Raw genomic sequence first — 26558 nt, forward strand, 5'->3', positions numbered from 1 at the left:
CCTTTGTAGCTCTGAAACCAGATTTGCCACTTAAGATAAAGAATTGACGTAGAAAAAAGGCTGTGAAAATTATGTTTATTTATATCTCTAAACAGCGCGGCAAGTGTTAGGCATGCTGAAATAATCAGAAATCTACACTTGCTTTGACGGAAGTTTCAGGCTCACAACCGCAGTGTACAACGCATCCAGCGGCTGCACGAACAGTGGCGGCTACAATTTAGCGTGCATGAAATCAGTGAGACTCTCATCGACGACAGTGCACTTTGCGTGAACATTGGGGTCGGTTTCAAAGATGGGCCACTGTCAGTTTCATTACCTCCGTCACACAACGCCGCCATCTGTTGTAACAGCGATCGCCCCATCAGAGATTCTTTGCAGAATGAGGCAGTGCTATCTCCACTCAGAAACTTCTCCGTCGAAGCACCACCTATTTTATCGCCAGTAGTGTCGTGCTCCCAGAGTTCGGCAATGTCAGTGGCTGCCACCGTGTTGTTTTCATACGTGGGGGTTTCACCCTAGCGCACAAAGCCCGCCATTTCCATTCACCGGCACTGTCACTGCTTCTAGCCTTCCCTTCATGATCGTGGCTCTCGGGGTTTTCAGAGTGATCGACTGCTCGAGTCTTGCAAAATTTGCTGCCTTGTCGGTGCACCAAGCGCTGTTTCCACGCTTCCTGAGGAAGAGAGGGAGATAGTAGAAAGAGAGCGTAGGTGCGAGTTGCTTCTCGCTTTCTCTCTCTCTCTCTCTCTCTCTGTCTCTCTCTATCTCTCTGTACACAAGCCGGCGACACGGACGTGAAGCAGCTGGTGCCATCTTGTGGCACGCCGCGCCAACTTGCAATGCTCTGAATCGGCACACTGGCGGTACGCACGCGCGGTAATGGTGGCAGATACGAACTCGCGTAGGCAAACTTTTTGCCCCTTCTCGGTTAAGGGGAACTTAGCAAAGGAAATTTCGCAATTTTTCTGCATGGGAAACGCCAGCCAAAAGGCAGAATTTCGCTCATTATATCCGATATACGGTGAATAACATATCATTATATATGGGGTTTTTTTCTCATTGCCCTAATGCATAAGTTGATACGCTGTGGTCAATTGATCGTTACAACCGATGTACCATCATAAGGGGTATCGTTATAAGTGTACTTCACTGTATTACCTACTTACGCTAAGCTAGCAGGTTGCAAAGTGTGCTCAAATGTGATTGCTTTGCACTAAAGTTAAGTAAAATAGCACTGCATTACACTTGCGTGGGCGCCACAATTTTTGCTTACAAAAACAGCCAGGCGCTGGAAGCGATCGCATGCGCTGCAAACGTGTCATAGCCGCCATCTTGTTGATCGCCCATTCGAAGCAGCACGCATGTTGTTACAGACATGTGATGACTGTTTTTGCACACCTAGTGCAGTGTGTAATGTGTGACTCGGTGAGAAAAATAGAGCAAAAACAAAGAAATCCATGTCCCACCAACGTGGAATTGTATATGGCGCATGAGATGATGGTCGCAGCATGGAGTGCTACGCATCGTGCCATGATTAAGCAATTGTCCGGGAATGCGCATCCCTTGCTGGATTTAGCGCCACGGGATAGGCATCACGTGCAGGCTCGGTGCCGGACGTGGATTTGCGCAAAGGGGCCGTTAACTCGATCGATTGCCTTCAGCTATACGAGATACGATCACTTTCGTGCTTGGCACCGGACACATCTGCGCCTACGGGCGACAGTGTGCGCTGGAGAAATGCTGCTGCATGCGTGGAGCGCTGTTGCTCTACGTTCAGCGCTGTATAATGCAAAATCCCGTAAAAGTGATCGTATCTCTGAAAGCAATTAATCTAGATTGCTTCTCTACGGCAGTGCTACCACTGCCGATCGACGCATGGGACGCACTTTGTACTGTTGGCACTATGGTTCTATATCCTCGAGTAGAGCTATCCAGAGTAGGTTAGTGGGATTTTGACGGTAAAGTTTTGTTCTGCAACACATTGCCTACCTATCTGTGCTGTATCATTTCCCAACAAAGAAATTCTCTCAAAAGCTAGTTTTTTCACATTCGCCTCCCATTTTGTTATTGTGAGATTCAACTGTAGCACTTAAAGGGACACTAAAGGCAAATACTAAGTCAAGCTAAAGTGATAGATTAGTGCTCGAGAATCTCTAAGGCGTCAATATTATCACGAGCAGAGCCTTAATAATAGAGAAATCGAGGTAAATGCAGGACATGATTAGAGACTCTCCTGGAACATTTAAGCACTTGCCCGATGACGAAAGCACTCCTCAGTTAAATTTTGTCACTAGTACTCAACTAATTGTTGCAAAAACAAGCTCGTATTGTATTATAAGATGAAATAAAATGCTTTTTGTGCAGTTCCATTTCATGTTTGGAAAAAATATTTCAGTGAAATTGCTGTTGACGACCATGCAGGTGGTCGAAAGGGTTCGTTTTTGCTCGGCTTTGCGCTGCCCATGCTTTCGCGTTTCAGTACTTTCCTGATCGCGCAGTGCTGCGCTGGTTTTGCTGGCTCATGAAACTCACACAAACTGCAAATAACAGAGAATTCAACTACCATGTGATGTCGCGGGATGCCCGAACGGTCTACGCCACTTTACCAAAAAGCGGCTGCAGCGGCGAATCCACCTGGCTCAGTGCCACCGTCTGTCGGGCACAGTTTTACTCACCAACAGTAGCAAAGGGATTGGTGATGTATGCAACGTCACCACTTCCCCGGTAGGGTGGCGGGAGATTTGAATTTCGAAAAAGGCATTCGGACCCTTTAGATACAATTTTGTCATAAACTAAGTCTTTTCTTGGCACGAAACAAGCGTTGCAATGTTTCTGGAACGGTATTTAAACAGTCCACGTCGACTTAGTATTTTTCTTTAGCGTCCCTTTGAGTCATACAGTAAAGGTAACGAATAATTACATTCGGAATGGAAAATGTAGTGGTGCACGCGAGCAACATGATATTGTAGCACAAAATACCGCAAAAGAAAGATTCGAAGTGACAGACAGACTCTGCAATATCATGTCGTTCAGCAAACACCAACTCGGCCAAGAAAAAGTTATTGGTACACGTAAGAAGGAGCACAGTTTTGTTTGGGTTCTTGGAAGTATGCTGAATCACAGGGCTGTAGCACTCGTTCTAGTGGGAGCCATTGTGCTGGATGTGCTTGTGAAGTACCTTTTTTTTTCCCATCTTTCTCAGGCCACGGATAACACTGCAAAAGCAGTGATGAGCAAACTGACAGCACATGGGGTCAAGTTGACTCTACCTTCACTGCTTGCTGGTCTGGAGAATGATCTCTGGAGGACGAAATCAGGTGAAAATCTAGCTGTGCATGCTGTGTAGGTACAGACATCCCTGTTCTGCATGAGTAATGGGCAGACGGCTTCACTGATACAGGGGGTGCACCACTTGTGTGAATCTAACATGCCTTTGAAAACTGGAATTAAATGGCAATGGGTGGATAGGTGGGGCTGGTTGGTATTGCATTACAGTATCGAAACTTAAAGGGCCACAAAAGAATATAGACGAAGAAAGGGAAGCACAACACAAGTGCTTGTGTTGTGTGTTCCTTGCTTTGTTTATAATCTTTTGCAGTGCTCCAAGTTTTGATAATAGAAATAAATGGTATGCATACCATTATGATTATACTGTGAACATAGTACATTGTATGTTGCAACCATGGCCTTGGGCTTCAAATTGACATTTTGGTGTAAGGCACTGTAAAACTTCGTTAAAACAAATTTGAGAGGAAGCCAAACTTCCTTTTAACGGTAATATTTTTTGTTTGGGTTGTTGCTTGGGCATGATCTACGTACAGTGCAAACGAGGACGATGCAAAAAGAAAGAATGGCAGTGTGTCACATTTTTCTTGTCTCGTCCTTGTGCGTGCTGTAATATCCCTGTTACACAGACAGCCTTAACCGTGGTCAAGCTGTCTAGTTAGCTGACCACGGTTACTGCTAGCTACGTGGCAGATGTAACCGTAACCTAACCATGGTTACCACGAAGTGAGCTTTGCAGCCTCTGTTTCTCCTCACAAACTGAGAACCAGACAAGGTAGTGGATTCCATAGCAGTTTTGAGTACAGCAGCTTCGTCATAACTGTACAATTTCACGCTATTATTTGATGAACATATGGTTAATTGTTGCAAAAATTTACAACTTGAAAACGTTATTTTATTATACATAGCTAAATTTGTACGAATAATTTGGTCATATGATTACCTCGTGATCATTTTCTGTTCTCTAACTGAGCCCGCGGTTAAGCGTAATATCTATGTCACACGGCACACGTAATGTCATTAACAGTAAGTGACATTCATACTGAATGTCATTGCAGTCCATTCCCTGTCTACACCAGTATAAAAAAAATGGCATTCGCAGCTGATGGCAATGTTTATCGGCACATTGCGCACGCAAGCACGCGGCAATCGACATGTATACTTTCAGGTTGCACTTCGCCCTGCGCTAATCGGTGAGGTGGTCTTCCCACACGTATACAGCCACGCGCGTGTCTCGTCGTTGACGCAGTGTGCTTTTCGCTTCTCATTCTTCGCTGACAAAGCTGCAGAGTTGGCTTCCATAGTTGGTGGATAAGCTTTAGCATGGCACCACTTTGAAAACAATATGCAGAAATGGCAAAAGACAGACAAGCATTTGTAAACATGGCAGACAAGAGGTGCTAGCATCCACTCAGAGACTGGGAACAAGAATATAGCTGCACAAACCACTTCAACTATCCTGCTGTACGTCATAAAATTATTAAAAAGTTAGTTCATAATAGCAATTTCGTTTTAACTTAGCGATTTCGCAATTTTTTGCCAATACCCTGTCGTCGAGATTACAGAAGTCGTGCTTGCATTAGTTCGGGAAACTCATTCAATGGCCGAATGCTATTAGCTGTGAATGTCATTCATTATGACTGTGTAGAAGGAATAAAAAAAATAGCATTAAGACGTAATGTCATTCGCTGCGAATGACATTACACGTGCCGTGTGACGGTTATAACTCTGGTTAAGGCAAGGGTATTGATGCATCTCACTTTCTAACCACCCGCCATAGTTGCTCAGTGGCCATGGTGTTGGGCTACTGAGCACGAGGTCGCGGGATCGAATCCCGGCCACGGTGGCCGCATTTTGATGGGGCCGAAATCCGAAAACACCCGTGTGCTTAGATTTATGTGCACGTTAAAGAACCCCAGGTGGTCGAAATTTCCGGAGTCCCCCACTACGGCGTGCCTCATAATCAGAAAGTGGTTTTGGCACGTAAAACCCCATAATTAATTTTTTTTTATATCACTACCCTATCATTAATCGAGATTAGTGGCCTACCCCAGTGATAACAGTGCAAGAAAGCTCTCAAGTGCGCAGGCACAGCAGTTTATCAGAGCAACAGTTGGAGATGGCACAGCGTGTGTCAGTGTCCTTCCCTTCACATGCTGCAAGCACCACAAGCTACACACTCTACTGCCCACATTTCCTCCCAGAATAAAATAGTGTACGACCTTCAACCAGGGCAAAGCATGTTCCATGGCTTTTTTTGCCATCGATCAAGGGGCTTTAGTTGCGTGCACAGAGTGGGCAGCAGAGTACAGGGGTTGGTGAAATTAAGTGCGGTGGAGAGGCGAATGGGCAGCAGAGTGTGGCTAGGGGTGTGTGTGTATGAAAAGTTCAAATACCATCGAAAAATATATTCCTAATATTTGTATTCAATTGGAAAACTATGTATTAAAATATTTTTGAATCAGTCAAACGTCGATATAACAAACCTCGATTTAACCAATTTAGCGATGTTACAAAATATTTTAATTTTCCGATCTTAGTTCTATTGAAAACACATGCCTGCCTGCCTTCTCCTATTGTGTTCGTCTCCTCCTGGCAGACAACCATGCACAGGCCATGCACCATATCTTGGAGGTAATCTCTCCGCGGAAAGTGCAAAGAGCGAGCTGAAACGGTTTGTGCCCTGGTGCGCATCGGGTTCCTGTGTGTTTAGTGTTGGCAGTCGCATAATCTTAAGTTTCCAAGATGAGGTGCACAGCGTTCGCTTGTGTTGTGACAGTGAATTCATGCTCATCGAGTGAGATCTGTTAAAGTTTGTCTGAAAGCATGTGACACTGATAAAGATAACCGGGAAATACATTGTGTCATCCGAAAATTGTATTATCCAAAGCGTGCACCAAAATGTATAAATAGATGACTCAGTGACAAACTCAATAGCTAAAGTTCATGTGATGTGTAGTGATACTGCTCTGTATAACACCTTATGCTAAGCAACATCCCTGGACACCACGCGACCCACAGCCAATGCACTTTCATTCAGCAACGTTGAAATAGTTTGTCTCCTTTTCTTAGGAGGCTGTGGCTGCCATCTTTCGTGCAAACAAAAGGAAATGGGAGGGGAGCTCGTGGTAATGCAGTCAAGCGAGCATGAGGCAAGGGGAGGTAGGGAAGAAGAGAGGAAGTTGGTGGCAGGTTGGCGCTCCTGTCCTCTTCTAAGGAGGTTGTGGCTGCCATCAGAGGGTAGCGAGCTCGTAGTAGTGCGGTCAAAGGCTCGTGAAGGGAGAAGAGATAGGAGAGACAAAGTTGGCAGGTAGGCGCGCACGCATCTCCTTTTCTAAGGAGGCCGTGGCTGCCATTTTCGTGCGAGCAACAGTGGAGGGGTGTGAGCTCGTGGCGAAGCGGTTAAGCGCGCATGAGGTGATGGGAGGTAGAGGAGGAGAGAAGTTGGCGGCAGGTTGGCGCACGTGCATATCCTTTTCCAAATAAGCCGTGGCTGCCATTTTCATTCAAACAAGAGTGGAGGGGACCGAGCTCGTGGTAATGTGGTTAAGCGCACATGAGGGGAGGGGAAGAGTGAATAAGTTGGTGGCAGGTCGGCACGCACGCATCTTCTTAGGAGGCCATGGCTGCCATCTTTGGTGTCAACAAGAGGGTAGGGGAGTGAGCTCGTGGTAAAGTGGTCAAGCATGCGTGTAGCGAGGGAGATGGGAGAGAGAGGAAGTTGGCGGCAGGTTGGCGCACGTCTCCTTTTTAAGGAGGCTGTGGCTGCCATTTTTTGTGCAAGTGAGAGAGGAGGGGAGCAAGCTCCTAGTAATGTGGTTAAGCGCGCATTAATGAAGGGGAAATGGGGGGAGAGAGAAAGTTGGTGGCAGGTTGGCACGTGCGCATCTCCTTTTCTAAGGAGGCCGTGGCTGCCATCTTTCGTGCAAACAAAAAGGGAGCGAGCGAGCTTGTGGTAATGCAATCAAGGGCACGTGATGGGACAGAGGAACTTGGCAGATTGGTGCTCGTCTCCTTTTTTTAAGGAAGGCCATGGCTGCCATCTCATGCAAGCTAGAGGGGGAGGGGAGTGAGCTCGTCGTAATGGAGCACGCATGAGGAGAGAGGAGGGGGAGAGGAAGTTGGCGGCAGGCTGGCGCGCATCTCCTTTTGTAGCAGGGCTGTGGCTGCACATGTCTGTCAGCGTGGCTGAGCGCATATGCAGCCTGTGTGTGCCATTTTAGAGGTCATCTGCTGCGTGGGCAAAGAGTGGGCATGCTGAGATGGCATGGCATTATGTATGTGTGCTGTCTTCCTGCATGTTTAGTACTGGAGGTTGCATAATCTCGAATTTCAGAGATCCATTGAAGTGAAAGCAAATCAAGCATTCTCTCCCCACATCCGGCGCTTTTCACGGTAGCGTCATCCCACCGAGGGCGACACTATCAACCAGGAGGCAGATTTGACTTCTCTTCATACCACCGATGTGAAGATATCATCGACATGGCATGAAACAATTTTAGTTGCTGACTCTCAAATTCAATAAAATTTTTCCCATTCAAATAAGCTCTTTCTTGTTGCCCGATAAATTGTTAAATTTTGCAGCCTCTTATGTGTAAGAAAAATCTATTGCCGACTGCTGTTAAATGCCTGAAAGTTTGATTTTTAATATAATGATTGCTAATTTTGCCTACTTTGTTATATAGAAAATGTATAGGGTGTTCAGCAAGTACGAATGCGAGTTTTAAGAGTTTTAACTGTTTAGAATTTGGCTGTGTGCGTTTACAGATACTTTTTGCTTCATTAGAGTGAGCTTTTAGCTAAGTAGGCTTTTATGTTAATTGCTAGGGGAATGGTGATTATTTCATCACATTTATTAATTCATTATAACGAGGCTAATCTGCATTCTTCACTTCAACAACACATGCACACACAGGGCCGCCTGCTCATTTGCTTGACGTTTCCACAGGCGTGCACTGTGATAACGAGTCACTTATTCCACTGTGCTATCATTCATGTGCACGGGGAGCTGCATTCGTGCAGATGAATACACAGACACAAATTTTGGTAATGAATTGAGCCATTGAACCTGAGTGATGTCCCTTGACAAGTTGGGTATTTTTTAAAGGAAGTTCAATGGGAGTAACCATGGCCCTTTCCTTGTCATTGTGCTCTCGTTTTCTCACCAACCTGCACCTTGTATCAGCCATGTGCATCTGTGTTCTGCATAGGACTCCAATAAGGTAGCTTTCTTGTGGAGCCCAACTGGTGTGGTTGTCGAGTTTGCTCAATTTTTAAGCTTGAATCTCGAAAGGGATCTTTCGTTACGTTTTGAGAATGGTTCCAATAAAATTTTGAGTGCTTTCATAGACTTTGCGCACACAAGCACTGTGCTGCAGTCCTCTCAAGATGGTTTTGTTTGAGGCAAACAAGTCTGAGACAGAATCTGAGAGAACTTACCAATAAATGTTGTGCCGCTGTTGTTTTCAGGGTCAGTGGAGCTGCTGGGTGCGATGGCATACTGTGCACCCAAGCAGCTGTCGTCCTGCCTGCCCTCCATCGTGCCCAAGCTCATCGAGGTACTGTCGGACTCGCACGTCAAAGTGCAGCGGGCAGGCGCCCAGGCTCTCAAGCAGATTGGTTCCGTCATCAAGAACCCAGAGATCCAGGTCTCTCCTGTTGTTCTTGTCGCCTCTCATTCGCATTGGTCTTAGTGCTGCTGCACCAAAACATACAGAGAAGCTTTTTTTTTTTACCTACCTTCCTTGGGTTTGCAGTAGCTTAAAGTTTTTAACGCAAGCTGTCGCTCAACCAAACAAATGATGGTAGGATTAGTTCCAGCATCCCCAGGCACAATAGCACGATGCCATGACTATTGGAGCACAAGTGAAGGCTTTGAATACAGGCTCAGAATTCAGCTTCACCACTCTTCACTCGTGGCAGCCAGTACTTCGACATGATTGAAACATGCATTGGCACTCAGAAATACCATGAGTGGGCTTCTCTAAATAAAATCATATTGAGTGGCAAATGGCAAATGTACGCAAAACATCACAGGGTGACGGCTTTGTGTGGCGACACCTGATGACAAAAGAAGTGACCATATTGCATGGGATATTTAAATGCCTCGTGATTACTTTTCACTGTTACTACTCTTTTTCACTTGTGGCAGCTTGCACTGGGTGACAATAATTTATGCTTAGAAACACACGAACATTACGCAAATTCTCATCATTGCCACACTCCATTCGTGATAGCTGTCACATTTTGACAATTGAAATGCTCATTCCCGGAAGTGAAGTGTTAAAGCTATGTAAAGTGATAAATACAAGCATAAAGGGATAAATTGTAATTAGGCAATTGCTTTGAGTCTCTCACTCATATAATGGAACATGAAACAATGTAAACGTGACACAAACGATAAGAGATGGCAGGTTAGTATATAGGATGCCCAGGATGTCTGCAATACTGAAAAGGACTCTTTCTTACTTCAGAATAGCTCTGTGGAGAAAGCCCAATACCATGAGTGGGTGAATATGCAATGTTTCAAATAAGAATAAAGAAACTTGGAGGACGCCTAAGCTTCACCTTTAAGAGTGGAACATGATATCATTCAAAGATTCCTGACTGCTTCTCACACTTCCCGGCAACTGCAGCTTACGTAGCTGTAATGTTTACCAGGAAGCGTTGGCGGTGAATGCTGTGCATGAAGGTGAGCTTTCTGGTAAAAACATGGCCTCTTGTGTGAGCCAATCCTGGAGGTAGTGCCCGGCCGTGCCAAAACAAATTACAGTCGAACCTCGATATATTGAATGGCACGGTGATCACGAAATAGTTCGATATAGCCAGCATTCGGTGTATAAGATCACATAAAATACTCCTCAATATCTTGTACAAATCAATCTGTGAACCAATCGTGGCACAGTAAATACTCACTTGAAGCTTCACACAAAATACAGCAGAATCTCAATATGTTTCCGTTATGTACGTTTTCCCGGCGCCAGTGCTCGTAATCGAGAACGCAAAAGATGACCGAATAGAGTTATGCTAATTTTTTACCGGTTCATACGTTCCCGGAAAACAAGATTTTTCCGCAGCAACGTTCAGTACATTGCCAATCTGCAATCATATGATACGTTTCATGGCCGCTAGATCCCATGTAAACAAGGAAATGCATGAGGCGCACGTATCGAGAACAGTATATAGCTGTCCACCGCGGCAGCTTTACCGCTATACTCGCCTGCCCATCTCACGTGGAAACGCCGGAGTGCACTCGGTTTCTCATTTCGGTACCAGCAAATCTTCTCTGGGGTCATCGCATGCGGCATTCACAGCTACCACTGCAAATCCTATTGCAATTAGCATCTTCGACTATCTGTTTCACAGCGCCTGATGCCGTATGAAGCGCAGCGCACACTTTTAGTAGGTGATAACCGAAATGCGCCACCGTTCCCTGCAGCAGAGTGCAATTGTATACGTTTTTCGGCCACTAGATCCCATGTGAACAAGAAAAGCCATGATGCCTTTGCGATTGAGAACAGTATATGGCTGCCTGTCTTACATGAAAACAGCACACAGATTCTTATTCCGGTACCAGCAAATCTCCGCCTAAGTCATCACGTGCTGCATTCACAGCTATCGCAGCCAAACCTATTGTAATAAGCATCTTCAGCTATCTGTTTTACAGTGCGTAGTGCCATTGGTAGCATGCTGCACGCTTTTAGTAAGTAATAGTCCAAACGCGCTGCCATCCCTTGCTGCAAGAGGCGCGAATTGGGCGTCATGTTTCGCTTTGGCGGCATCCTGTGTCGCCCACCAGCCCGATTTGGTTTCGGTTTCCCGTCGCCCTCTTGAAGCACCACGCCACAGGAAAACAACAAAACGCGTCTCGGGCCGCCGGAGCACCACCAGCTCGACGCGTGGTATGCATCGGTGTCTCATGCCACAACGATCTCCACAATGCTTTGAATACGTTGATGTCAACAATGGTTTAGTCTGTCAAATTTTTAATTACTTCGGATCATAAGTTTTCCCGACTAGTAAGTTTTTTTCTCACCTATGAATGAGGTACTGTATTCATTTCCTTTGCTGAAAGTACTGCAGCAATCTAGCCTGCTTCTTATTGGCAGCCGTATGGTGAACCATTGCGTCCTCAACGTAGCCTAAATTATCCACAAGCGATAAGCTTGGGTGCTTTCTATTGCAACGCACTAGCGGCGTAGAAGGGCCAAAGCAACTACAGCCTCCGTTGAAGGCAGGAGCAGGGCAACATCAGCGCTTGCAGGATCAACCTCAGCAGCGTCCTCGTTTGGCCGCTACTCCTGCTGTGATCTGTACGTGGGTCAGTCAAAGCATTTTAAAACACTATCGGTAGCAAAGTACGAAGTGGCATCTGCCAAGGCGTCTGTGAGTGAGTCCACTGAGTGCGTGCTGTCAAGCGTTTTTTTGGATGTAAACCGCCATTCCTCGCGAGGCACAGCAGGCGCAATGCGGGGCACCAAGGAGAAGTCATTGTGGCAAATGCAATGCATCGTAGACATTGTCAAACTAGCCAAGCCGCTGCTGCATACGCAGCTACGTTCAAGTGGCACCCTTGGCGCGGTCAATGTTTGCAGCTGTAGTATGCAGTAGTCGGGAGCGCCCATCGTGCCACCGCTTTCTTCTTTGGGTGTTGCGGAAAAGCTCGCCGCCTGTCAACAGAACGCACGTGGTCTGGGGTGGCAGAGTTCGATACTGACACGTGTACTTGTCTTTATCGGGCGACACGTTTTGCCGCCTAACAAATGTTATCGCACAGCGCGGGACGCGCATGCATGTATCCGAAGTTTCTGGGAAGTTATCGATGCTTCTATCCGCGGTCTGTTGTCGCCGAACCTTGTGTTATCTGAGTTCATCGCCTGACGCGAATGGTGTAGAACTATGTGGAAGGCACGCGGGTCCCAGCGATTAGTCTGGAACATTCGATGACTGCTCTATAAAAGCCGACGCGCTTGGCCCGCAGATCAGATTTACGACGATCGCCGACTGTGTTCGCCGCTCTCGTTGTGCTTTAAGTGTAGCCTGTTTTGTGGGCACAGGTTCGCCCAATAAAAGCTAGTTTTTGCCTTTCACAGTTTTGCTACTGTGTTCTTTGACGTCACGACCACGTGACATCTGGTGGAGGTGCTTTGCGTTCATGTACCGGACGCCCCCACAAAGCCGTGACCCAAGCCCTCACTCGGAAGACACCAACGTCGCCAAGAACCAGCAAGGTAGCCGCAGGCTGCAAGGACTGCCCCCGGAGCACGGACTTTTGCCTGAGACGACTAGGAAGATGGCCACCACGTCCACACCAATGGCAGCCCCAGCGTCACCCGTCGTGCTGCAGCAGCCCAGGGAGCCTCCGACGTTCCGCGGTTCAACTTTCGAGGACCCGGAAAGCTGGCTTGAGACGTACGAGAGAGTCGCTACCTTTAACAACTGGAACAGCGACGACAAACTGCGATATGTCTTCTTCGCTTTGGAAGACGCGGCCAGGACGTGGTTCGAGAACCGAGAAGCCACCTTAACGACCTGGGAACTTTTCCGAAGCGGCTTCCTGCAGACGTTCGCAAGCGTCGTACGCCGAGAACGAGCCCAAGCGCTATTAGAAACCCGGGTGCAACTACCAAATGAGACCACCGCAATTTTTACAGAAGAAATGAGCCGCCTATTCCGCCACGCCGACCCGGAAATGTCCGAGGAAAAGAAAGTCCGCCTACTCATGCGTGGTGTGAAGGAGGAACTTTTTGCCGGGATGGTACGAAGCCCACCGAAGACCGTCGACGAGTTTCTTCGCGAGGCCACCAGCATCGAGAAGACACTCGAGATGCGAAACCGGCAATTCGACCGCCGCACGAACGCGACAAACTACGCCGGAGTTCAGTCACTGGCCACCGACGACCTACGCGAGACTATCCGAGCTGTCGTGCGGGAGGAGCTACAAAAGCTGTTCCCATCATCACAGCCTCAAGTGGCTTCGATTGCCGACGCCGTGCGTGAGGAACTCCAACAACAACTTGGAGTAGCCCCTGAATCGCCGCAGCCTGAGCCGCAAGCGATGACCTACGCCGCCGTCGCACGCCGTCAAGGTCCCCCTCCGCGACCGCGCCAGGGCCCTGTCACGCCGCAATTCCGTCGTCCGCCGCCGCCGCCGCCGCCAGCACGACCACCCGTCACCCAGCGCAGCTACCCGAGGAAGACAGACGTTTGGCGCGCTCCTGACCACCGCCCGCTCTGCTACCACTGCGGGGAAGCCGGCCATGTGTACTGCCGATGCCCATACCGGGATATGGGACTGCGAGGTTTTGCCGTTAACGCGCCGCGGCCACAGATTGGCGAACGACCTCGCGATATCGCCGACTACCTCGCCGCCACTCAGTGGAGCCCTCGACGAGCTTCTCGTTCGCCGTCACCAGGCCGCTACCTGTCGCCGCAGCGCCGACCATTCACTGGCCCAGCCCGGGGCCGGTCAGCGAGCCCATATCCGGAAAACTAAAAGCAGCAACCGATGGAGGTGCGGTTGCTGTTCGTCGAACTGACGAAGATCCTCCGCCGCCGACGAAGACGACGAAGCAACCATCTCGACGACCTAATGACGACACGCCGCTGTCCCGACGAAGTCAGGAAGCCAAGACTACACCGACGAAAGACGACTTGACGACGCGACGTTCAAGCTTCAGTTCAACACGACGCAGCCGTGATCCGACGCCAAGACCCAACTGCAACGCCAGACAAAGAACCACCGACCTCGACGTGCTTCTCGACGGCCACGCAGTTACCGCCTTAGTGGACACAGGGGCCGATTACTCCGTCATGAGTGGACACATCGCCGCCCAGTTGAAAAAGGTTAAGACTGCATGGGAAGGCCCTCAAATTCGCACCGCAGGAGGACACCTCATCACGCCGACTGGAATCTGCACGGCAAGAATAACCATTCATGACCGGACTTACCCTGCCACTTTCGTTATCCTCCAACAGTGTTCACGAGACGTCATTCTCGGTATGGACTTCCTGAACCAACACGGCGCAATCATCGACCTGAAGTCACAGTCAATAACGCTGTCGGAAGATAAAGCGATACCGCCGGAGAGCCCTCGTAGTCACCACGCCTTGAGTGTGCTCGAAGATCAAGTGAGCATCCCGCCTCGCTCCAGCATTGTTATTTTGGTCGGCACCGAAACACCCGCTGACGTAGAAGGCGTCATCGAAGGTGACCAACGTCTACTGCTCGACCGTGAAATTTGCGTCGCAAGAGGGATCGCTCGACTGCACGGAGGAAACACGAAAGTGTTGCTCACAAATTTCAGCAAGGAGTTCAAGCACATCAACAAGGGCACGACGATCGCATACATCGAGGAAATTGTGGAAAGCAGCGATGCCTTTGTCCTCTCGGATTCTGTCGCATCTACCCCGACGACCGTAGTTCCCGAGCCAGACTTCGACATAAGTCCAAGTCTCCCCGTGATTAAGCAGCAACAGCTCAGAAGTCTGCTTCGACGATACAAAGGCTGCTTTTCGACGTCATCGAGGATTCGACAAACACCAGTCGCAAAGCATCGCATCATAACCGAAGAATGCGCTCGACCACTACGCCAGAGCCCTTACCAAGTTTCGACGCGGGAACGTGAGGCTATAAGAGAACAAGTCGACGAAATGCTGCGCGACGACATCATCCAGCCGTCGAAAAGCCCGTGGGCATCCCCTGTTGTCCTGCTAAAGAAAAAGGACGGAACCCTACGTTTCTGTGTCGATTATCGTCGACTGAACAAGATCACGAAGAAGGATGTATACCCCCTCCCACGGATAGACGACGCATTAGATCGGCTCTGCAACGCTAAATACTTCTCGTCGATGGACCTCAAGTCTGGCTATTGGCAAATTGAAGTCGACGAAAGAGATCGCGAAAAGACCGCCTTCATCACCCCAGACGGCCTCTACGAGTTCAAGGTTATGCCATTTGGACTGTGCTCGGCGCCTGCAACGTTCCAGCGCGTGATGGACACGGTTTTAGCAGGATTGAAGTGGCAGACCTGTCTCGTTTACTTGGATGACGTCGTTGTCTTCGCCGAAAATTTCGACGATCACCTTAGGCGGCTTGCAACAGTACTCGAGGCCATCAAGTCATCAGGGCTCACTCTGAAGCCAGAAAAGTGCCGCTTCGCCTACGATGAGCTTCTGTTCTTAGGCCACGTCATCAGCAAGTCTGGAGTCCGCCCCGACCCGCAGAAGACAGCTGCCATCGCAAAGTTCCCGCAGCCCACCGACAAGAAGGCAGTGCGTAGATTTCTTGGCATGTGTGCCTACTACAGGCGATTTGTCAAGGACTTTTCACGCATCGCTGAGCCGCTGACACAGCTAACTAAATGTGACATCGAGTTCAAGTGGGAAACGCCGCAGGCCGACGCATTTGAAGAACTCAAACGACGCATGCAGTCGCCGCCCGTACTTGCGCACTTCGACGAGCTCGCCGATACCGAAATCCACACTGACGCCAGTAGCCTAGGCCTCGGTGCCGTCCTAGTCCAGAGAAAAGATGGACATCAACACGTGATAGCTTACGCTAGCCGGTCGTTGTCAAAAGCGGAAGGCAATTATTCCACAACGGAAAAGGAATGCCTCGCCATCGTTTGGGCTACAGCGAAATTTCGCCCCTACCTATATGGCAGGCCATTCAGAGTGGTCAGCGACCATCACGCGTTGTGTTGGCTAGCTAACTTAAAGGACCCTTCAGGACGGCTGGCACGGTGGAGCCTCAGACTACAAGAATACGACATCACTGTAACATACAAGTCCGGTCGAAAACACTCAGATGCCGATTGCCTATCACGCGCCCCCATTGACCCGCCGCCGCAAGATAACGAGGATGACGACGCCTTCCTTGGAATAATAAGCGCGGAAGACTTCGCTGATCAACAACGAGGGGACCCGGAGCTAAAAGCCCTTGTCGAGTATTTGGAAGGGCACACCGACGTTGTCCCTAGGGCATTTAAGCGTGGATTATCTTCGTTCACGCTTCAAAACAACCTACTCGTGAAGAAAAACTTTTCACCAGTCCGCGCCAACTACCTTCTTGTTGTTCCGTCGGCGCTGCGTCCAGAAGTACTGCACGCCTTACACGACGATCCAACCGCTGGGCACCTCGGGTTCTCCCGGACGCTGTCGCGAATACAGGAAAGGTATTACTGGCCGCGTCTTACCGCCGACGTCGCCCGTTACGTCAAGACATGCCGAGACTGTCAACGACGCAAGACACCACCGACAAGGCCAGCAGGGTTACTACAACCGATCGAACCTCCTCGTCGACCATTCGAGCAGATTGGGATGGATTTGTTGGGGCCGTTTCCGACGTCAACATCCGGGAATAAGTGGATCGTCGTGGCGACGGACTACCTCACCCGCTTCGCTGAAACAAAAGCTCTGCCGAAAGGCAGCGCAGCCGAGGTGGAGAAATTTTTCGTCGAGAACATCCTGCTGCGACATGGCGCCCCAGAAGTCCTCATCACCGACAGAGGAACGGCTTTTACAGCAGAGCTCACCCAAGCCATTCTGCAATATAGCCAGACAAGCCACAGGAGGACAACTGCCTACCATCCGCAAACTAATGGTCTCACGGAGCGCCTGAATAAGACCCTCGCCGACATGCTAGCGATGTACGTCGACGTTGAGCACAAGACGTGGGACGCGGTCCTGCCGTATGTAACCTTCGCTTACAACACGGCGGTGCAAGAAACAACACAGATCACACCGTTTAAGCTGGTTTACGGCAGGAACCCGACGACGACGCTTGACACCATGCTGCCGCACGTCACCGACGAAGAGAATCTTGACGTCGCGACCTTTCTCCAGCGCGCCGAAGAAGCCCGACAACTCGCCCGCCTACGGATCAAGAACCAGCAGCGTACCGACAGCCGTCACTACGATCTCCGACGACGCTTCGTCGAGTACCAGCCCGGTGACCGTGTTTGGGTTTGGACCCCTATACGCCGACGAGGACTGAGCGAGAAACTTTTGCGTCGTTATTTCGGACCGTACAAGATCATCCGACGTATTGGCGCACTGGACTATGAGGTCGTGCCAGACGGCATTTCGCATTCACAGCGACGTCGCACACGACCTGAAGTGGTCCACGTGGTGCGTCTTAAACCCTTTTACGGACGCTAACGAACTTTCCTTATTGTTTTTTTTCTTTGCTAGGAGTGCTTATTTATTACTTTCGTTTGTTTGCAGCATCGGGTCGATGCTTTTTAAGAGGGGGGTATTGACACGTGTACTTGTCTTTATCGGGCGACACGTTTTGCCGCCTAACAAATGTTATCGCACAGCGCGGGACGCGCATGCATGTATCCGAAGTTTCTGGGAAGTTATCGATGCTTCTATCCGCGGTCTGTTGTCGCCGAACCTTGTGTTATCTGAGTTCATCGCCTGACGCGAATGGTGTAGAACTATGTGGAAGGCACGCGGGTCCCAGCGATTAGTCTGGAACATTCGATGACTGCTCTATAAAAGCCGACGCGCTTGGCCCGCAGATGAGATTTACGACGATCGCCGACTGTGTTAGCCGCTCTCGTTGTGCTTTAAGTGTAGCCTGTTTTGTGGGCACAGGTTCGCCCAATAAAAGCTAGTTTTTGCCTTTCACAGTTTTGCTACTGTGTTCTTTGACGTCACGACCACGTGACAATACAGTCGAACCCCGCTACAATGAACACCGTTACAACGAAATTTTCGCTTCCACAAAATAAAATAAATATACCCTGCAATAAAATAAAAAGTGATAAAATAAACATAACCCCAATCGTCTGCAATTTTTCGTACACCCACGCCGCTTAGGTTAATCGAAAACTTGCGCCCACTGCACCGTTATCGATAAGCGAACTCTGGAGGGGCGCCATTGTTTAGTGGTGATGACGATGTGGCTAGCCGCCTTGCTACAAGACGCAGGCCCACTTTGCCAAGCGGGAGCCACTGCCAATCTCTATTCATCCTAGGTCACGCGATCGCTGGTGCAACGCGGCAACGCAGATTTTCATTTGTGCTTGTGCGCTCGGCCAGCACGGCGACAAAGCGGAAGTTTCTTTCTTTGGAGGTGAAATCGTGAATCATCAGCGAGGCTTCGAGTGGCAGAAAGAAAGGAGACGCAGCAGAGTTCGGCATCTCCAACAGCACGCTGTTGACAATTTTGAAGTCAGTCAGTCAGTTTTGAAGCGCAGCATAATTGAAAATTGCTTTGCGCATGCTGGCTGTATGTCTGAGGCTGAAATGACGGCCGACTCGACAACGGACGAGGAAGATGACAGTTTTGGATTGCAGCCACCCTCTACAGAAGTTACTGCGGCGTGGGCAGCCCTTTGAGACACCGGAAATGTACCAACGGACGTCAGCATAGATGAGTACATCGCCGTTGACTGGGACGTAAGTGTTCATGAAGAGCTTAACGACGAATCTGTCATTGAAGAGGTTCGGCATAACTACGCGTAAAGGGATTCACAAGATGCATTGGCCCCGCCACATGCACTGGATGTAATGGACGCTTTTGACGTCATTCGTATTTCATTGGCGCCCACGATGACGACGTCGCAATGCAGCTTCTGACCGAATGCGAACATCGCACCACGGCGATGATGACCAAGGCACGGAGGCAAACAAAGATGACCGACATTTTTCAGAAATGAATGACGTTTTTGAGTGTGTATTCAAATCTGACAGTGTTTTGGGTCAGATTTCACCACAACGAAAGGTAACCGACTGTTTTGGAAATGATGTTTGTGAGTGTGTATCAAATTGTACAATGTTTTGGGGCAAATTTTGCTACAACGAAATTTTCGCTTCAACTAAATTTTTCGTGCGTCCCGTGAGTTTCGTTGTAGCAAGGTTCGACTGTATGTCCATTTTGTGTCTGCCCCCGTTTGAAATAACAAAATTAAATAGGCGTGCGATTTTCCAGGTGATATAGAAAGCATTATATATATGCAATAATTCGATATATTCGTGTTCTATATATCAAGGTTTGACCGTACCATTATCTTCGGGTTTATGTTATTGTTTTGCACTTTTAATATTTAAGTCTAAGAAGGTTTAATATAATAGTCATGCGCTGTCGGTGTTTTGTTTCATGACATTTGTTTGTGAGCTGTCATTTTCAAAATTCAGAGGAATAAATTTGTCAAGAATGTAACACAAGGTCTGAACAACTTGATTGGTAGAATGGTGTGGCAGTATAACCCGCATGTACCGCATGTTATATAGCAAGGTATGGCATATACATATTCCTAAATATATACGGAAATGTTCGCTCACGGACAACTCCACCAACATCGGGCCCTTAACACTGTTGCGTTAATAATACACAATAACTACAGTCTAACCCACTTATAACAATCTGTTGGTTATAATGCCCGCATTCATGGCGTTTACAATTCTCCCGCCCTGCCTGTTGAAGCTGTGTCCATATATGATGAACATTTTCAAAAGTGCCACACTGTTGCAACGAACACTTCAAATGCAGTTGTAAAAGGTGGGTGGAAGCGAAGTTCCAAAGCACGGAGGTGCAACCACCGAACTGGGCGCACGGCAGCACCCCCCCCCTGCTTCAGTCAGACTGTGATGAAAGATTTCAGTGCTGTGCGTGGATTTCACGAGGAAGAACTAACTTTCAACCATGCCATTGTAATCGCACTTTAAGGCACGTCTCTAGTGTGTTTAAAGTCAAGGCAGTACAGCTTATGGTGGCCATGGCCTCCAGTCTTGGGGGCGACGATGGCAGCACACTTTTGCGGAATTCTCCCTGTGCCACTTTGATGGCACGCTGTTCAGTCTCGGAAGCTGTGGCGGCAGCTCTCTTATTTTTGCACGGTATTCCATGCGGCACCATGTGCCCTGCGTTATGTATGTTATTTGGACAATTTGGACTAATGTGAACCAGCGGCCACTCAAGCGTTTCTATCCATAGTCACGTGACCCGAGTCAGCTTGAATGCGACATGACACACCGCTGCCACGAGAAGGAGGTTTATTTTGCTTGAATTAGATTGAAATTGGCAATCAATAATGATCATGCCTAGTTAAATGTGTTGTGTAGCAAATGACTTCAGCACACCAAAGCTGTCTAAGCCTGTGTCGTTCATTGTTCCTTCTTTTTTCATCTCTTTCTGATATTTCTGATTCTGATATTCACACAGGCCATTGTGCCAGTGCTGTTGGATGCTCTGCAAGACCCGGCCGAGAAGACATCCGGCTGTCTGGCGACACTGCTGAATACAAAGTTTGTGCACTTCATAGACGCGCCATCGCTGGCGTTGATCATGCCTGTGGTGCAGCGTGCCTTCCAGGATCGCTCGACAGAGACCAAGAAGATGGCTGCACAGATCATTGGCAACATGTACTCCCTCACTGACCACAAGGTGCGCCTTTCTCGTTATCTTGCTCTGTTCAGTCTCTGTGTAGCTGCACAAGTCAAAGTAAGGAGCCCAGGAAGGTAAACATTTTTCTGGAGCCTTCCACTTCTTTTAGCACCTTTAGACCTGATTAATCGCTCAATTAGGGTTGCGTGCATACCAAAGAGTAGATTTCAAATTGAATATCGAACCTCAAAAAATGTTTCACCAAATTTAATGATTGCAAGTTTTGTGCAGAAAACCAACTGCTGCACTACACATGCTCGGCAGTTTACTAGGTTTGCATAACAAGTATGTTATGGACACTTCTTGGAAACTAGGAATCAAGAGCTGCATAATAGCCTGCATATAATGCGCAGATGTTTTCCAGTTATTAGCATCCCCAATTTCTGCCTTGTACGAAATGTGGATTCAAACTAAAATATCAGCCAGAAATCAGGTTTAAATTTTTGGTTTTGTTACTATTGCATGGCTGCCATCATCCTCATCATCCATTAGCATACAGGAGGCACCATCAAGAAATGACATGTGTTTGGCTGCCATAACGTGTTGACAGAGCATATCTCAATGGACCTTGTGTGTCGCGCTTTTAAGAAGTGCAGCATTTCAAATGCACTCAATGGCACAAAAGATTACCGAGGACGAGAACAAAGTTCACGAATAAAGTTTTTGCAGATGTTGCTTCGTTCGTATATACGTAGATGGAACTTCTTTTTTTCCCCTTTTTCGCCGTCACATTATATTTCCGCGCTACGCACTTCTGTGATGCCGTCAGCAGAAGTCCGTAGTGCGAAAAAAAATGTGAAGGTGGTGCGCGTGATGTATGCGTCACGCGGATCCTCAAAGTCCGGTATAGGAGAACGCAGGGAAGGAATTTCGCTTGCAGAGCCTAGACGAGGTGAGGGGAGAGAGCGTTTTGCTCGGCAGTGGAGCCCGCCTACTGAAATCATGGGTTCGCAGCACTAAATATTTCTATCTCGGCTATTAATGAGCTGATTTGAAAATTTTTTGCTGAAGAACGCTTCCTAGAGGACATGTAACAGCTTCGAGCGTATAACCTGCTATGGGACCTGGTGAGGGGCTCTTTAAACGGAACTTCAAGGGACCAGGGAAATTGCTTCCGTTTATCGGGAGCTCCATTTACTGAGAGACAAGGCTGAATACAATTGCATTAATGTTAAACCAGCCAACCATGAGGACGGTGTTTTGTTTAAGAGGCAGTTCCATTTGAGCGATTTCCGTTTATCGAGATTCCACTGTATAACGAAGTGTGTTTATACCCGAATTCAATACAGTGTAGACCATTTATAACCGCTTTTAGTGCGGGACCGGTTATAGCGTGGGTATATATCTCGATATATCAATATATCTCCCATATAACTCAATGTATAGGCAAACCGTTTATTGTGTAGGCATGCGAAGCAGAATGCCGGTTATAGTGCGGTTCCTTTAAGCACGCGACCGTGAAATGGGCTTACGGAGCACGGCCTTTTCTCGGAGGTGTTGAGCACGGCCCGCACGGCCGCACGGTTGCCGGGCACGCAAGCACGGAGAAGGGGGAACGTGGGTACTGTGTATACAATGGAGACCAGCGGCAAAAAACGAAACAAAAAGGAGGAGAAGGGCAGGAGACTTTAGAGGGAGGAGGACGAGTGTTTTCGTCATCATAGCAACGCCCAAAAAGAGTGCACGCTTCGCGGAGTGTGGGGTAGAAGCGATAGCAGCAACAGTGCACGCCTGGGTTTGTATTTTTTTTTCCAGTCTCTGTCGCATTTGGTGTGTGCACATCGTGATCTCGTTGTGTCGTAGTTTTCCTCTGTGCACATGTATTGTCAGGCTTTTGTCACCATGGCGTCAGCAGCGTCTTCAAGCGGTGTGAGAAAGAGGCACGCCTTATCACTGGAGACGAAGGAATGCGTGAAGGGACATAGAAAGTGAGATGAAGAAGGCATCGGTGGCAGCCAAATACGGCGTTTCCGACACAACCATGTCGGCCATATACAAGAACAAGAAGAAATTGTGGCAGCAACTGCAGCAAGATTCGTTTTCCTTGTCACGGAAGAAAATAGTTGCGTTGAAGTACGAAGACGTGTACGCAGCACTCTTCAGATGGTCCCGTGAAGTTCCGTGAATGGATGGATCCAAAGATTCAAGGATCGCCAACGACGAGTAGGTAATATCAACGACGAGTCCATCAAAGTCTGGGTTCGCTTAAATTTGGAAATCATGCTGTCCATGTATACGGACAGAGACGTATACAATGCCAACGAAGCTGGCGTATTTAATAACCTTCTGCCCATCTACACTCTTGCGCTGAGAGGCAAAGCCTGCTCTGGCCGCAAGGCCTCAGAAGAGCGCATAACTGTGTTGTTCTGCGCTAACATAGATGGAAGTGACAAGCGCCGCCAGTTTGTCATTGGAAAATTGGCAAGGCCACCTTGCTTTAAGAAGCGAGAGGGCTTGCCAGTGACATACAAATCCAACAAAAAGGCGTCGATGATGCAAGACATGTTCACTAGCTGGCTTTGCAAGTTCGATGAAGACATGGTGGCAGAGAAGCGACAGGTCGTGCTCACTCTCGACAATTGCACAGCCCACAACGTCAAGCCGAAGTTGACTGCAGTCAAGTTAAAGTTTCTGCCCGCCAACATGACTGCAAAATGTCAACCGCTCGACCAGGGTGTCATCGCAACCGTAAAGGCACTTTACAAAAAACGCGTCTGCAAAAGAGTTTTGCTGAGCATGCAGCAGCAGCCTCTTAAAGTGAATTTAAGGGGTGTGATTGATATGGTTGCCGCTTCGTGGGGGCAGGTAAAAGCCACTACAATAAGCAAGTGCTTCAACAAAGCAGGCTTCGTGCACAATGCAGAGGCTCTTGACGCTGATGAGCCGAGCGGCAATGTTGCCCATGAGATGGTCAACACCGACGACATGTGGTCCGGCCTCGTTGAAAGCAAGTTTGTTTCCACCACAGACACCTTCCAAGGATAGGACGATGCCGATGAGTTGGAGCTTCCTGTCTGCGAGGAAGCGAGCACGGAGGATGCGATCGTCGCAGCGGTGCGCGGTAGCACAGAGCTTGCAACCGAAGACTAGTCGGACGACAATGTCGACCTGACGCCAGGCCCAGATATCCCGTGCAAAGACGCTATGGAATACCTCAGCAAAGTGAAGATGTTCTGCGCGAAAAACAGTTTGAGTGAGAAAGCGCTTAAGTGCTTAAGCGTTGTAGAGGACGAACTTGTTTGAAGCGCTGTTAAAAAAAATCTCCAGACGAAAATAACATTGTTCTTCCGCTGATGCCGCACTTGTCAGGAGAACTTGGTTTCTGTGCTGTGTTCCGATTGTGTTGCATGCGTGTGAGTGAAATATGTAATAAATTGTGTTTGAAAGGTGGGTGGTCTGTTTGGCATAGGCAAAAGCCAAAAAAAAGCATGCTTTGGTTATAACACGGTACCGTTTATAGCACGGATTTTTACAACTCCTGCAACTTACGTTATAAGCGGCCTACACTGTATATGCGAGTTTTTACAGTACATTATGGTCTACTCTTAGTCAAGGCAACACCAAACTAGTTTGCCAGCACTGATTACAGCTCAGTTCGTATACAAAGTTCAGAAAAATATTCTCTCTCTCTTTTCCTTTTTTTCTCTCTCTCTTATGTATGTATAGTGTGTCTGTTGAATAAAATCAACTGCTTTTTCCTCCTCTGGAGCTGAAGAAATGAAATTACGATGTGTCAGTGTAGTTTATTGGTGGGCCATACTGTGATTCATGGCAATCTTTCATTGTTTAAGATGTTTTGCCTTCCAGTTTTTCTCCGGAAAACGAAAGGGTTTTCTTAACTTTATGGCACGTGGGTTCTGTGAATTATTGGCAGTGCGCTAAGGCCAATCTGTGCAACAGACGGAGTGCTAATGGGGGATCACATGACTCACCGTCACCACTCCACACCAATGGTAAAAGTTGGGCACCTTTTCACGACCAGGTTCAGTGTCATTTGCTACTTGTTGATGATTCTATAATTGGCAGGGACATGCAAGTTTGCATGATTGGCATGGATCCGTTCTTGTGCACTTATCACTCACACAAATGTCGCCGCAGTCAGAGAGTTAGTGCACTATACTCCATTTCATACTGAGCGTATAACGCTGCAGAAGCTATGAAAGTAGTCTGCAGCAGATCGCTGTATCACTCCGCTTGCACTGTGACTGAGTGGTACAAGGTGCATAGTACAAAGAACCAGAATTTGAATTTCAGACTGGGAAATTTCTTTCTCTTTCTTGTTTTTTTAATTACTCATAAGTCATTCATTAGAAATTCCTTATTGCCATCGTTGAAAATGAACACATGAGTTTATTTTCCAGCAACATGCAGTACAACACTTCTGAGAACTGCTAGACTTTTTCAAACAAGAAAGAAAAAAAGAACTTGAGGAAGTTGTTCTATATCTCTCAGTGCTGAGCTAGACTCGCCAGAAATGTCAGTGGAGCCACCACTGTTAAAAATGAACAGCTCGATTTGACTATCGATAATTGCATCCTGTTTCGAGGTCTCATCTTCACACACTCAACATGAGTGCAACAGTTTGCCCACATTTGTTGGGTTACTGGTGCCAGTGCCTCTGGCAAAAGCTGTTCAACATGTGCTAAAGTAAACTCATTTGTTTCTGGTGGCTACATGGCCTTTCACAATACCCCATAAACACACAGTTGTGTTAAATTCACATTGGTATAGCGGCAGACGTCAGACATCGTGACTGTTTTGAGCAGCTGTCGTGCTGGGCACACTCAATCACTCTCTTCGAAAGTTCCAACAGTTCGGCACGAATCACATCTTAGCTTCATACAATTACCGTATTTACTCGCATAATGATCGCACTTCTTGTCAAAAAAATTCTTGCAAATTCAGGTGCACAATCATAAGGCGGGTTAAATTTCCCGCGAAAGAAAACTTTGTCTTTTTTCATCCCGCATTTGCTGCGGGATTACATCAGGTAAACAAATAGGTGGCTGCCGTTGTAATAGTGCGGGACACCAAAACAAATATGACGGCTGGCGGAGCAAGCCGATCACTCTAAACGAAATTTTTTTCCTCGCGTGAGTACATTACGTGCATTGAAACAGTTTCTTCCATATCAGTAAGGAATAATATCGTTACTATCGGCAAATTTTTGGCAATAAAGTAGCTGTGACCACTTTAAGGGGACAGAAACGGAGATGGCCATGCTTAGCTGCCAGTGACATAGAAACCCATGTTGGGCACGCCGGGGAAACTGCGGCATATGTCTTCACTACTATCCTAATACAGCATGTTTCCGCTAAGGGTGGGCGAATTTCTTAGCTGTGTTACAAGCCTCGGCGTATATATAGGGTACACTTCTAGCATATCAGTGTAAACATGGCTACTATCGTTTCCACTCGCAATTTGTTCCATGCCCACAAGTGCAGTCGAGAAGAATCAAAAAGCTTTTCTTGTTGTTGGTGACCATAACTTCTTTTTCATAGCTCTTTTTTTTTTTTTTCATGGAAGTGCGGAAAGGGATGGAAGGAATGAAATGGGGCATCTGGTAAGAATGTTTGGTGTGTGCAGACTGCTTGGTATGTCTTGTTCGGGAGTAGCATTCGACAGCATGCGACAGATTGTAAGCGCGATCATCATTAGCTAGACTTGACACACGACATATCGCTGTGGCAAGTTCGGGGTGCAATCATTACACGAAAAAGGAAAAAAATCTAATTTTGACGACAAAATTCAGAGGTGCGATCATTATGCAAGTAAATGCAGTACCCACCTTGTAAGCCATGCTTGGATGTGCTTGAAGTTTGTGCCATCCATCTCTCTGAATGGAAGTCCACATTACTGCCTTTCTTGGCCCTGAAGA

General features: G+C 47.8%; 1 protein-coding gene across 1 annotated transcript in view; it reads left to right on the forward strand.

Annotated features, from left to right (window-relative positions):
- l(3)80Fj (lethal (3) 80Fj) overlaps positions 1 to 26558 on the forward strand; it is a 378408-nt gene that overhangs the window by 225070 nt on the left and 126780 nt on the right. The window contains exons 33-35 of the mRNA XM_050172680.3: positions 3203 to 3317; positions 8755 to 8933; positions 20459 to 20680. Coding sequence (XP_050028637.2) covers positions 3203 to 3317; positions 8755 to 8933; positions 20459 to 20680 — 516 coding nt within the window. The remainder of the gene's footprint in view (positions 1 to 3202; positions 3318 to 8754; positions 8934 to 20458; positions 20681 to 26558) is intronic.

The sequence above is a fragment of the Dermacentor andersoni genome, chromosome 3 (assembly GCF_023375885.2).
Source record: "Dermacentor andersoni chromosome 3, qqDerAnde1_hic_scaffold, whole genome shotgun sequence".
NCBI classification, from domain to species: Eukaryota; Metazoa; Arthropoda; class Arachnida; order Ixodida; family Ixodidae; genus Dermacentor; species Dermacentor andersoni.